We start from the raw sequence: 13761 nt of genomic DNA on the forward strand, positions 1-13761 counted from the left end.
GGCTTCAATGAAGTTACTGTGAAAAGCCCCTAGTCGTCACATTCCGGCGCCTGTTCGGGGAGGCTGGTACGGGAATTGAACCGTGCTGCTGGCCTTCTTGGTCTGCGTTAAAAGCCAGCGATTTAACCCAGTGTGCTAAACCAGCCACAGCCATTAACTTGAGGAAGAAACAATGGCATGAAAATAATGAATCGCTCTTAAGAAATCAGTTAGCATTCTTGCAATAATAGTGCAATAATGATATCCCCACAATTTATTACACTGTTATTTCAAGGATATTTTTCAAATCATATTTAACTACCTTGAAATATAAAAAAATTCTGACGTCCATCAGGCTTTTGTGGTTCGGTTGAACTTTTAGACCCTGCCATTCAAAGTGATATCTAATTTCAGGAAAAAGAGTTCCTCTAAATTTGGCTTTTGTTTTGTAAGCAATGCTACATTGTCAAATCATACAGTACAGAAGAGGGCTGCTTAGCTTACCATACCTGTGTTAACTCTTTAAAAGAGTTAGTCAATTATTTTCGCCCCCAATGGCCTTGGAACATTGTCCTGGTCAAATATATACTCAAATCCCTTTTCAAAATTAATATTGAATCTGCATACCATCCATTTCAAGCATTGCATATCATCATAATTCACTGCATCAAACATAGCTCTCTTCACTTGCCATGGTTTTTTTGTGTGCCAATTATCTTAAAACTGTACCCTCTGGTGACTGCCTCTTGCACCACTGGAAATATTTCTCCTTATTTTCGCTATCAAAACCTGTCATAATTTTAATCACTTGTTGGAGATGGTCATTGCCCAGCACCTGTGTAGCGCAAATGTTATTTGTCACTTGACAGCTCAAGGTTCAGGTCCTGCTGCATTCTGGCACTGTTTTAGTTTTAGAGGAATTGCCAATGGTGCTTTGTGCAGTCATCAGTGAAAATCATTACTTTTGACCTTACGATGGAGGGAAAATCCATGATGAATGATGGTTGGACCTAAGACACTACCCTGAGGAATTCCTGCACCAATGTCCTGGGATAGAGATAATTGGCCTCTAGCAATCCAAACCATCATCTTTTGTGCTATGTTTGACTCCAACCAGTGAAGATTATTCCCCTGATCACCATTGACTTCAATTTTGCTCGAGGTCCTTCATGCCACACTCTGTTAAATGCTGTCTTAGTGTCAAGGATGATAACTCTCACCTCACCTCTGGAATTCAGTTCTATTGTATATGTGCAAACCAAGGTTAGAATTGGAGTTCTGTTGCCCTGGCAGAACCCAAACTGAGCGTTAGTCATGATATTGCTGAGTAATGTGTCACTCTGTATGCGCCATGGACAAAGCTATTATCACCTTGCTGAAGATTGAGCATAAACTATGGCACATTAATTGGCCAGATTGGATTTGGAGACAGGGCACACCTGGGAATTCTTTACTTGTTGGGCAGATCCCAGTTTTGTAGCTGTACTGAATTATTTGGGTTGGAGCACAGCTAGTTTAGATGAACAAGTCTTCAGTATTACTGTGGAATGTTGTCAGGGCCCATAGCCATTGCTGTGTCCAGTGTCTCTAGCCATTTCTTGATATCGCAAATTAATCAAATTGGCCGAAGACTGGCATCTGAGGTGTTGGGGACCTCAGGAGGAGGCCAAGATGAATCATTCACTTCTGGCTGAAGGCACTTCTGGCTGAAGGTGGTTGCAAATGCTTCAGCCTTGTCTCTTGCACGGATGTGCTCGGATCCACTATCGCTGAAGATGGAATTGTTTGTAGAACCTCCATCTCTGTTTCGTTGTTTAATTGTCCTACGCTGTTGACAACTGGATGTGGTAGGAATGGAGAACTTTGATCTGAGCTCCCGGTTGTGGGATCCCTTAGGTCTGTCGATAGCATGATGCTTCTGCTGTTTAACATGCATGTAGTCCTGTGTTGTAGTTTTACAGGTTGTCACCTCATTTTTAGGTAAGTCTTGTGGTATGCTTCCTATACTCTTCATTGAACCAGGATGTGGATCAATGAACCAATCATTGAACCAGGATCTCCCCCTGGCTTGATAGTAATGGTAGAGTGAGAGACACAAGGGTGATGAGGTTGTAGATTGTGGTTGAATGCAACTTATCTGATGGCCATAGTGCCTTATTGATGTTCAGTTTTGAACAGCTAGATCTGTTCTGAAACTTTCCAAATTAACACAGTGGTAGTGTCACATATCACAGTAAAGTGTCCTCAGTGTCAACTGTCATTTCAGGTGGGAAAACTGATATGAATCCTGCCAGCTGTTCCGGCACGATTCCCATTGCAATTCTTCCACACTTAACTCACTTTCTTGGAGCTTGGGGACATTCCCGTATGGAGATGTGTAGGATTTTGGCAATCGTGGTGCTATTTTTCAAAGGCATTCTGATTCTGATCTCCAGACAACCCCCCCCCCCCCCCCCCAGCACCTTCACCCCCTCCCTTCCTACTGGCTGGCAGAGACCTCTCTGTTCTCTCCTCCCATCCCTCACATGCAGGCATCAGGCCTCCCCCTAATCACTGGTACCAGCCGCCCCCCTCCCCCAAGTGACCAACACCCTGCTTTGGGGTTGCCCCCCTTATAAGCCCCCTTCATGCCCCTCCCCTAAATTCCCCTCCTTAATGATCATATCCCTTGCCTGTGCCCCTCGGCACCCTGGCTGTGCCGGATTGGCGGTGCCACTGCCTGTCCCTGACCACATAGTCGGCTCCAGTGGCCTCCCAAGTCTCCCCGCTGGTGTGGTGATCATGATGTCTGGTCTCAGTTGACGGAGACCAGTGGTGATCCCCACTGGCCTCGTGTTGTGCCGGTGGGTCGGAGAATCCTGGGAGACTTCAATGAAAACCCAGAAATGCATATTTAAATGAGTTCAAATACTCATTTAACCAGATTGCGTCCGATGTGGTTGACCGGGAGCATTGTGCTCATTTTAGCACTCGGTGCAAACTCCATTTAGGGGCTCTCTCGTTATTCTCCGGAAATAGAGAGAGGTGGACCAAGCGCTACACGAGGGGAGACTCGTCGCCATGTCTCCGCAAGCACTATGCTAATTCTGTGCCAACTATGAAGCTTCGCTTTTCACATCTTAAGTGCATCACCGATTAACGGGGGAAACAAAAATCAATGAAATGTGTTCACTGCCGGGAGTTAGTTATAAATGATGGGAGAGATCCCTCTGTTAATATTTTCCAAATGACCTTCTCTTCCGGCAGTTTACCAACTGTATAGAGATAATGAACATGCCACTTGCTCCCAATACTCCTAATTGTTGCTGTTGATCTGATAGACGGGAATTGCAACAACAACCCACTGAGGTCTTTTCTACTTTACTTCCGAGCATCCGCCCACTATTATGTGGATTACAGCTGAGTACATTGGAGAAATATGAGCATAAACTCATCTCAGCATTCCATAATGCCCATCTCTAACCATTGTTGCTTACAGTTAGATTTAGGTCGTTTTAGATTTTGTGACTTGCAGCATGTTGAAAAACTGAGTTCTTTGTTCATCTTTGAAACATTTATATCTGTGAATGTACATTCAACTATTCTCTCCATGAATTGGAAGCTTGGAATTGGGCAGGTCCCTTGCATTTAGCACACCAAAACTGTAACTCAGTGGGAGAAGAATTTCTGCTCTTCTTAAAGCACTATGAATACATTTTCTCTACATCTGAGCAGTTGTTTACATCCCCTTCCATAGCATACTGACACTGAGAAAAACAACTCAAGAAATAATGTGCCGTTTGGTTGTAAACAGATTTCCTCCCATTGGGAATAGATATAATGTGATGTCTCAGTTTGTGTTATTTGAACTTGTTTTCTTATTTGTCAGCATATAAATCTATAGCTCAGAAAGAGGCTGGACCATCATGTCTTTGATGTCAAAAAATGAATTTTCCTTAAAAGATGCAATGGTCTTTACCTTAATCCTCTGTGTAAAGATATTTGCCCTAACCTCTGTTATCTTAGTTAAAGATTTGTAAAGCATTGCTTGATATTATAACCCTCAGTGTGAAGAAAATCGTTATTTTATCTGTAAACTTTCTGCAGTATTTTAATCAAAGTTTTACCCAGATGTCTTTATTAGCCAGGAGAACAAAGGACAACACAAGTATAAAGTTAAACCAATTTTATTCAAGTACAAAAATATTTACTCTTAAGTTAACCGAAACCCATATACTAAAGATTCGCAAGATCGTTATACTACCCTTATTGATGGGCTCAGTTGAGCTGTGGGTCCAATTCACGGAGTCTCGATTTCCTCGTTGCCTTTTTTCATTGTGAAGGTGCTTCTTTCCGCCTCTGGTTAGACACCTCGATTGCCTCTGCAAGGAGTTTTCGCTGCTGGGAAGTCGGGGTGTTTGATTCCTATACCCCTTTACCTTGCCTTTCCAGAAACTTCTCTGGCTTTTGACCAATGAGGCCTCGGGATGGGGGTCTCAACACGCAATGGATTAGATGATGACCGCTTGACAGGACACCAGGGCCCAACTGCAAGTGTCCATCTCTGGTGGTGTTGCTTTGCTTACACGTAACCTGTTGCCATACAAGGTAACGGCAGGAACCCTGGGTGCCAGGAAATCTGGCTCGATCTAGGAAGCCTGAAACAAAGCAATGCCTATGAATTAAGCTGATTATCTCCTGATGGGTGATTGAGATGGCAGATCCAGACATGTCCTGGCACTTTGTGTGTTGTGTATTTGACTTTGGTCAAGTCTGAATTCCCACCAGCCTGTCTGAGGTTGACTGCAGTTTGATTTAAAATGCCCAATTCTTAATTTAAAATGCCCAATTTTATCAGGCCTAAAATCCAGGCACTGCCAAGTTTACCACAATTGCTTGATATTACAACCCTCAGTTGTGAAGAAAATAGTTTTAAAAATATTTCTAGGGTGCTGTGGTATTCTGTAAAGAAGGATTATGGGGGCTGTCTGTGTGTGTGATGAATTTAATAAAGCTGGGGACTGAGTTTTTACCTGTAAGTGGCCATAGGGAAACCATAAGTTTATTTTATTCTGGGAAAGGAAAATTTCAAAGAAGGATAAGGACGATTGGGAAAAGACGAAGGAGGAAAAATATATATTTAAAATGAGGTTGGAAGCTATGCTAGGTGTGACTATGTAAAATTCTGAAGAGAGTGCTATGCTGAGACAGGGCTGTGAAGTAAGCAGCCATCAGCCCAGAGAAGTGTTGGTCTGCTCCAGAAAGAAGGGGTTTGTTTAAAGACTTTGATTTCTACAGTCGCGTGAGAGAGAAAGAGAAAAGCCCTGTGACACATCTTTCCTTTAGTAATAGTGAATTGTACCTTGTGGTAATATTGCAGAAATTTGTTCTATAGACTATAAGTTTCTATATGGACTGTTGCCTAAAGAGGTGTTTATTGTTGAGTCTAACCAAGTAAACATCTGTTGGGGAAATATTCCCCAGACTAATTTTAACTGTATAAATGTAATCTTGCGTGTTTATGTTTCCTTTTCTTTTGTTATTGAATATTTTAATTTGCTATTTAAAATCTCCAACGGTGTTGTTCAAATTTGTGATTCCTGTCTTTAGAGCACGTATCTTCTTGTAGTAAAATACAAATTGAAAATCGTTGTGATAGCTTGCAAATTTCCTTTTTGGATTTAGTTAGCATGGAAATTATCACCTGCTAGATCATAATACGGTGAAAATATTTTTTCAATATTTGTATTATTGCAGTGTTAATGTTGGCCTACTTGTGACACTAATAAAGATTATCATTATGCAGCAATATTACTGTCAGTGCACTGATCAAATACTAGCTAATGTTCCTTATTGTCTGGTTTTCAGTTCCAGAGATTGTGCAAGAGGCCTGTGAACTGATTGAACGAGGAGAGCTGCTTTTAGCCCATCGAAAATTGATGGATCTGGAGTGCTCTCGCGATGATCTTATGTATGAGCAGTATCGTATGGATAGCAAGAACACACATGATATGAAACTCATTCAAGCCTACTTCACTGAGGTGCAGAACCTCTCAGAGCAAATGGGAAAGCAGATCTGGATGCTGGTGCAAAGATCTTCAGTATCGGTCCGCAGTGATCCGGCCCAGCTCGTTTCAGTGATCCGAATCATTGAGAGAGAAGAAAAAATCGATAAGCGGATGCTGGACCGTCAGAAGCAGACGGGGTTCATTCCGCCCGGCAGACCAAAACGGTGGAAAGCCAAGTTGTTTGAGGTGCTGGAACAGACTGTTGCCAATCGGATTGAGGCCAGTCAGTCTGATACACGGGAGCTAGACAAAATGTGGCTTGTGCGTCACCTGGAGCTTACGCGCAAATATGTTCTTGAGGACTTGTTGGTCATGAAGAATTTGATGGTGCAGTGTTTTCCTCCTCATTACAACATCTTCAGAAGACTTCAGAATTTGTATCACGATGGACTAGTGGCGCGGGTAGAGGAACTTGCCTCTGAGGAGTTGGAGGCCAATGAAATTGTTTCACTTCTGACCTGGGTTCTGAATACGTACCGCAGGTAAGAATTTAATATGACTATAAGAAGGCAGCTTCTCTCATATGATTTCTCCTGGCATGATGAGCTCCCAAGCTGGCAAACATCATTTGGGAGATGCAGGCATTTTCTGGTTAGTGCTGGGGGAAAAAAGGGATGAAAATTAGAGGCAAAATCCCTGTGCAACCAAAAATATATAATCGAGCCAAAACATTACAATTACAGATTGATTTGGGGTTGTTGACTGAGAGTTTTTTTGCCACAAAAGTACAATGTTGGAAAAAAAAATTCTGCAGCATCTGTGAACAAGAATGGATGAGTTAACTTGGGTAAACTGAAGAAGGATCTTGCAATCATTTAAAGGAAAAAGCATAGGAAAGGAAGAGGGGAAAACATGCACATTTGAACTTTAAAATGATTCAGTGAGAGAGATGGTTGAATAGAGAAGTGATATTAGCTTGAGGCAGTAGGAGCCAATATGAGAGAAAACAAAGACAGTCGAGGCTTCTGTGTGACACAGGCAGGTCCTACATAGTTTTTTTAAAAATATAAATTTGGGGTACCCAATTCATTTTTGCCAATTATGGGGCAATTTAGCGTGGCCAATCCACCTAACCTGCACATCTTTGGGTTGTGGGGCAACCCACGCAAACACGGGGAGAATGTGCAAACTCCACACGGACAGTGACCCAGAGCCGGGATCGAACCTGGGACCTCGGCGCCGTGAGGCAACAGGGCTAACCCACTGCGCCACCGTCCTGCCCTAGGTTCTACATAGTTGCAGAAGTGGGGTATGAGGTATGTAGGAGTGGAAGCATGAAAAGCTGGAAAGGGAGAGCAGGCTTCAGATGCCATGGTGTTTGGGAGTCAAAGCTTGCAGTTGGCTCTGTTGACTTTTCCACCAATACAGTGCCTTGTGAGGTATTTTAGACTCCCAGTGGAAGTATTAAAACTTTAATCATAATTTTGGGAAGCCTAATTTTCTGTTAAATTGAGCTGAATTTTCAGCTGCCATTGTCTCATTTCAGTGAAGAAAACTTGCACAAGGTGTGACTAAAAATGATAAAGAGGAAAGTCAGAGGAAAAGAATGTAGGAATAGACAGAGGCCATTCAGCCCTTCAAGCCTGTGCAATTCAGTTAGATCATGGATGATCTGTACAATTTCATTTATCTAGCTTGGCTCAATAGCTCATTATACCGTTGCCTAACACAAAATCTATTAAGCTCAGTCTTGATATTTTCAGTTTATCTACCCTCAATAGGCTTTTAAGTGAGCAATTCCTACTACCTCTTGTGTAAAGTAATACTTCCTGACATGAGTCTAGCTCTCATTTTAAGGTTGTGCCCCTTTTTCTGCATTTTCTATCAGGAATTTAAAAAGTTCTTTCATGGTATAGGTGTCGCTGGCTACGCCAGCATTTCTTGCCCATCCCTAACTGCACTTGAGAAAGTGTTGGTGAGCTGCCTTGAACTGCTGCAGTGCATGTGGTGTAGGTATACCTACAGTGCTGTTAGGAATGTAGTTCCAGGATTCTGAGCCAGCAATAATGAAGGAACAATGATATAGTTCCAATTCAGGATGGTGTGTGGCTTCAAGGAGTGCCGGCAGCTAAGGTAGAAACTGTTGCATCTTGTATATGGTACACACTGTTCCCATTGGGTGGTGGAGAGATTTTTTTTAAAAATATGTTGACCCTATCAAAGCCTTTAGTCGTCTTAAACACCTATTAAGTCAACCAGAATCGTGTACTTGAGACAATATAAGCCTAGTCTTTGGAATCTGCCATCTTAATTTAACCCTATCAACCACGGTATCATTCTTACACATCTGTGCTGTGTCCCCTCCAAGGTCAATTTATCCACCCGGAGGTGTGGTGTTCAGAATTTAAAGCAGTATTTCAAATGCAGTCTAACCAGAACTTTACGCATTTGTACTATAAAGCTTCCAAATTTTGTCTTTTATGGCCTGCTTTGGTTCAGTTTAAATTTTACCGAGTTTGTACTGTTGAATTTTGCTTCTAATTGAATTTTGTTTTAAATTCTGATGTCTTTACTGTATAGTGCAGATATGATGGGACATCCAGACCTAGCTCCAGAGGTGGACGTGAAGACCCTGGAACCCTTACTGTCGAATAATATGGCCAATGCGCTTCTCACCAAATACATGACAACTCTTACAGTGAGTTTATAGCTTCTAAGGAGCGGAGTATAACAGTTATGAAACCTGCATTTACACCCTTTCTGATAAAACTAAAGAATTATGGCAGATTTTCCACAATTATTTATTGTTGTGTAGTCCGAATCGGAATGAGGAAAATACACTGACCTTTCTGCACATCTAACAAACGGTGGGAGACGGATTAATTTTTTTAATGTCCGTTCACCGCACAGCCACCAAATATATATATATTTTTTTAAAAATAATTTTTATTAAAGGTTTTCATAAAATATCAATAACAAAATGAGAAAGAAAAAAGAACCCAACAGGGTTAAGTACAAAACACAATCTTAAAAAAGCAACCCCCCAAACCCCCATCCCCCGTGCCTAAATAATAAATTAACATTAACACCCCGACTTAAGACAACAGGTGTATACACCCCCTCAGACCCTTCCAGTGTAAATAACATAAACAAAAATAAAGTAAACCCCCCCCCCCACACCCCCCGAGCTGCTGCTGCCATTGACCAATGTCTATCGTTCTGCCAGGAAGTCTAAGAACGGTTGCCACCGCCTAAAGAACCCTTGTACCGACCCTCTCAAGGCGAATTTCACCCCCTCCAATATAATGAACCCTGCCATATCGCTGATCCAGGATTCCACGCTTGGGGGCCTCGTATCTTTCCACTGAAGGAGAATCCTTCGCCGGGCTACCAGGGACGCAAAGGCCAGAATTCCAGCCTCTTTCGCCTCCTGCACTCCCGGCTCCTCTGCCACCCCAAATATTGCGAGCCCCCAGCCCGGTTTGACCCTGGATCCTACCACCCTCGACACCGTCCTCGCTACGCCCTTCCAAAATTCCTCCAGCGCTGGGCATGCCCAGAACATATGGGTGTGATTTGCTGGGCTCCCTGAGCACCTAACACACCTGTCCTCACCCCCAAAGAACCTGCTCATCCTTGTCCCGGTCATGCGTGCCCTGTGCAGCACCTTAGCCACCAAATATTAACTGACAACCAAAGTCCAACAATGATTCATTTGACATTTTTGTTGTCCCTTTTTTTTAAGCAGGCTGCCTCTTGGTTATTTATTTTTTGAATGAATGAAGCACTGCAATGGCAAGGAAGTCACTGGGAATTTAGCAAAACATCTAAGGATGGTGTGACGACTGGCAGAGAGGTAGAGGAGCTGCTGCCTTCATCTATGGTGCCACGAGAGGCGCCAATACAGATGACAGGCAGCTAGTCTACCATTGTGAGGTGTGTCTGGATCACCTTGCTCATCATTGAGGAATGGGCACCCATCTGAGAGATAAGGTGCCGCATCTATCTCTCACATTGGCAGTGCCCTCCTGAGGTCATTGCCTGTGTGAGGGCTTGCAGACCCAAACACCACCTCAGGAACCCCTGATTCTGTTCCTGGAGCTGCCTCTCCATGAGACTTGCCACTCAATGGGCGAAGCTGTGCGCTCGTAGCTCAGGATCAATGTAGCGCTCATATTCTGCATGGACTCCTTCATGACAGAGACTATGGAACATGAATCCTCCAGGATCTCCACCTGATCTCCCTGCACATCGCACTGGACACCAAAATGTTCTGCCTACTTGGTGACTCCAGAAGCTCATCGTCTGTCTTGGACTCAGCATGGTCCTGATCTCCAGTAGCCCTCCGACTACCAGCACCCTGAGCAATCCCTGCCTCCACCATCTGCTCAGGCGAGCGTGATATGCCCTCATCACTGTGCGCTACCATCTGATCTGGTGCTCTGTGCCTGCCAACATGCCAGTCTCTGTGCTGGCACTTGGTGCAGAGAGAGGGTGAGACATGGATGCGTCTGCCATCTGCCCCTGCTCTAGTGTTAACGGAGGGTAGTCTGCTTCCTGCCTGGCTTATTGGAGGGAGGAAAACAATTGGTCAGTACTATTAGTCATATCACACAGTTACCGTCCATGAATGTGGCCGCGTACGAGTGATATCAATGGCATCACAGTGGCTTCGTGATTGGTGAGCCGCTGGACATTTTCTCAGAAATCCATATGAGGAATGAGACAAGCCTACATTTGTTTCACTCTCCGCCTGTCTCACTTCTGCCAATTTGGCTCTTGCCTTTCCCAGTGACTCAGTCAAAAGATGTGCAGGTTAGATGGATTGGCTCAGCTAAATTGCCCTTAATGTCCGAAAGGTTAGGTGGGGTTACTGGGTTACGGGGATGGGGTGGAGGCGTGGGCTTAAGTAGGGTGCTCTTTCCAAGGGCTGGCACAGACACGATGGGCCGAATGGCCTGCACTGTAAATTCTTTGACTGCAGCCTCCCTGTGACCTGAGAACATTCCTCCTCGCTCTCATTTGAGCTCCAAGGCTCCCAGATCATGGCTGGTGTGGATTGTCATGTTTGCCACCCCACCACCAGTGACGGATCTCTGGGCTAGGTTGTGATGGCTATGTATCTTCTGTAAGAGCAAAGCTCCATTCAATACTCAGCCCTCCACCTCCACACCGTACTATGCTGTGCCCCACCCCGCTTCACCCCAGCGAATCATTTGGGCGTTCCAAACTCCTTTCCACATCTGAACCTTTGTTGGGCCCAGGGTTTCAGATCTTCTCTCCAAACTTAACACATACGTGCAGAGGTCTCCCTGATTCCTGCACCGATCTGTGCAACTAAGGAAGGGCACCCTTCCTCAGGTCTTCACACTGGACCATGCTAACTCGGTACTCACCCCTGCCAAGCGCAGATAATATTTCTGGCATTGTATATGCGTGAGCCGGATCAGGTCGTACCCGCTAACCTCAGCTGCCACCTCTGCCCAGGCCGCCTTGGTGATGTGAGGTGGCCTCTCCCAGTCATCACACGGCAGTCACTGCCTCCTGAAGGGCATGTAGACAGTCATCAGAAAATCTGGGGGCTTGCTGCCCACTTGAAGTGCCCCTCAGCCTAGAGTGTACTTGAGGTGCTGCCATGATGCAGACCTCCCTTCTGTCCTCCAATGTCTTCAGCAGTCTTTGGCAGCTGCATTTAAACTTTCTGCCGTGTCGCCATTGGACCTGGTACCTGCCACACTCCTGCCTCCACTGGCCTCGCAGACCCCATTTGGACACCTTTCATGCCATGATATATCAGCCATGATTGAATGGCGGAGCAGACACGATGGGCTGAATGGCCTAATTCTGCTCCTATATCTTATGGTGTTAAGTTGGCAGATACTTAAGCGGACAACCATCATGACATTGCATTCTTCCATTGATCTCGGGTGGAACCGGGAAATATGGCCACTTCCAGTCCCGCCTGTCATGCGTGTGTAAAGTCCTCATCTATGTGTAGGTAGAGGCAATATGGTTTTATGAAAGAAAAATTATTATTGTCAAATCTATTTGAGTTTTTTGTCTGAGGGTCTAACTAGCAGGATAATGAGGGGGGAGGGGACCAGCGGATGTAGTATTTTGGACTTTTAGAAAGCATTTGACAAGAGTTTATTACTTTTTACTTTCTACCTTTAACCAGTCGCTTTTATTTTTAAAAAATAATAAATTTAGAATACACAATTCATTTTTTTTTCCAATTAAGGGGCAATTTAACGTGGCCAATCCACCTAACCTGCACATCTTTGGGTTGTGGGGGCAAAGCCCACGCAGACAGGGAGAGAAGGTGCAAACTCCACACGGACTGTGACCCCGAGCTGGGATCGAACCTGGGACGTCGGCGCCGTGAGGCAACAGAGCTAACTCACTGTGCCACCGTGCTGCCCCTCAGTGGCTTTTATTTTAATTACAAATCTGTCATGTAGAACTTCAGATTTGTTGTAACCTTAATAAATATCTTTGTTTTGATTGCTGCTGCTTTATTTCTGAAGCTTTGAAAGAAGTTGATCAGTTTTTATAAAGATCTTGCTCTTTAGGTTGTCCTTTAGCCTCGCTCTGAGTTTTGATTTGATTATTTAAGCTTCAGCTGTTCAATGGGAAATGAAAACAAAATTAAATGCTGACTACTTTATTCCTTTCAGTCTAACATTATTGGCTGGCTACGGAAAGCACTTGAAACTGACAAGAAGGATTGGAAAAAGGAACAAGAGCCAGAAGCTGATCAGGATGGATACTATCAGACCACACTGCCAGCTATCGTATTTCAGGTATTCTCAAAACTCCTCAATTATATCTCTTGCAAATACTCTGAATGCATTTTAACATTTGGACATGCTAACATGGTTAAACTGCTACTGGTGATAAGCAAGATGAACTTTAGCTTCCAGTACAGCTCTGCTTTTGTTTTAAATTGTTCCTTCTGAGCCTACTTGTTCCCATGGGGGTCAGAATTAAGATGACAAAATTGAATTGTCCCCAAAGATGTAAAACTATTGTTATACCCCTAGGAGCTCTCCACTTCTTGTGTCCATTTTCTGTCAGGTTCCCCCCTTGAAATTCCTGTTCACATGTTTTTGAAGTGTTAAGACTGTGCAGAAAGATCGATGCGTTCCAGGTGATACAAGAAATAGGGCGTTATTTTATAAATAAACTTTATTAAAACAAAAGAAAATAAAACCATATTTAAATTTTTACTTCAGCTCTAACTCTTAACAGATTACATGCAGTTTCTTAACACACTGGTTCCTATTGCACACATTGGACATGAACTCTGGTTCCACAATCACAGACAGACAAAGACAATACTTGCATTTGCGAAGCAATTTTTCTTTTGTTAGGAACATTTGTTCAGAATCCTTTTCTAAAAGTCTACCTCAGTGGCAACTTTCATGATCTCCATGGTCGATTTCCCAGCCTTCTACCTAATTGTCCAAAACAGCATTTCCTGCCTCTCTCTAAGCTCCGCCCAGCCCTTCAAACAAAGGGTCTCCCCTGAGGTGGCCAGACTTGAATCCATTATCGTTATTTGGTTTCTCCACTCCCATTTCTACAAAAGAACAAAGCTATGCCATTCATATGCAACTAACCTTCCATTGACAGACAAATTGGTCAAGAGACTCTGTGATGGGATAATGGCTTATCAAACAAGGTTGTCCCGAAGGACAGTGGATCTTGAGTGGATCATCCTGGCTGAACTGGGGCATCCTGTGTATTCCCACTAACAAGGTTAAGTCTGAATGAGACAAGTTAACTCGGGCTG

The 13761-nt window shown here is 43.8% G+C and overlaps 1 protein-coding gene across 2 annotated transcripts in view; it reads left to right on the forward strand.

The window, feature by feature from the left end:
• exoc3 (exocyst complex component 3) overlaps positions 1 to 13761 on the forward strand; it is a 41505-nt gene that overhangs the window by 14027 nt on the left and 13717 nt on the right. For both annotated transcript variants that reach the window (XM_072509838.1, XM_072509839.1), the window contains 3 exons: positions 5827 to 6508; positions 8547 to 8664; positions 12644 to 12769. In XM_072509838.1, the coding sequence (XP_072365939.1) occupies positions 5827 to 6508; positions 8547 to 8664; positions 12644 to 12769 (926 nt within the window). The remainder of the gene's footprint in view (positions 1 to 5826; positions 6509 to 8546; positions 8665 to 12643; positions 12770 to 13761) is intronic.

This window comes from Scyliorhinus torazame, chromosome 6 (assembly GCF_047496885.1).
Source record: "Scyliorhinus torazame isolate Kashiwa2021f chromosome 6, sScyTor2.1, whole genome shotgun sequence".
In the NCBI taxonomy this organism is placed as follows: domain Eukaryota; kingdom Metazoa; phylum Chordata; class Chondrichthyes; order Carcharhiniformes; family Scyliorhinidae; genus Scyliorhinus; species Scyliorhinus torazame.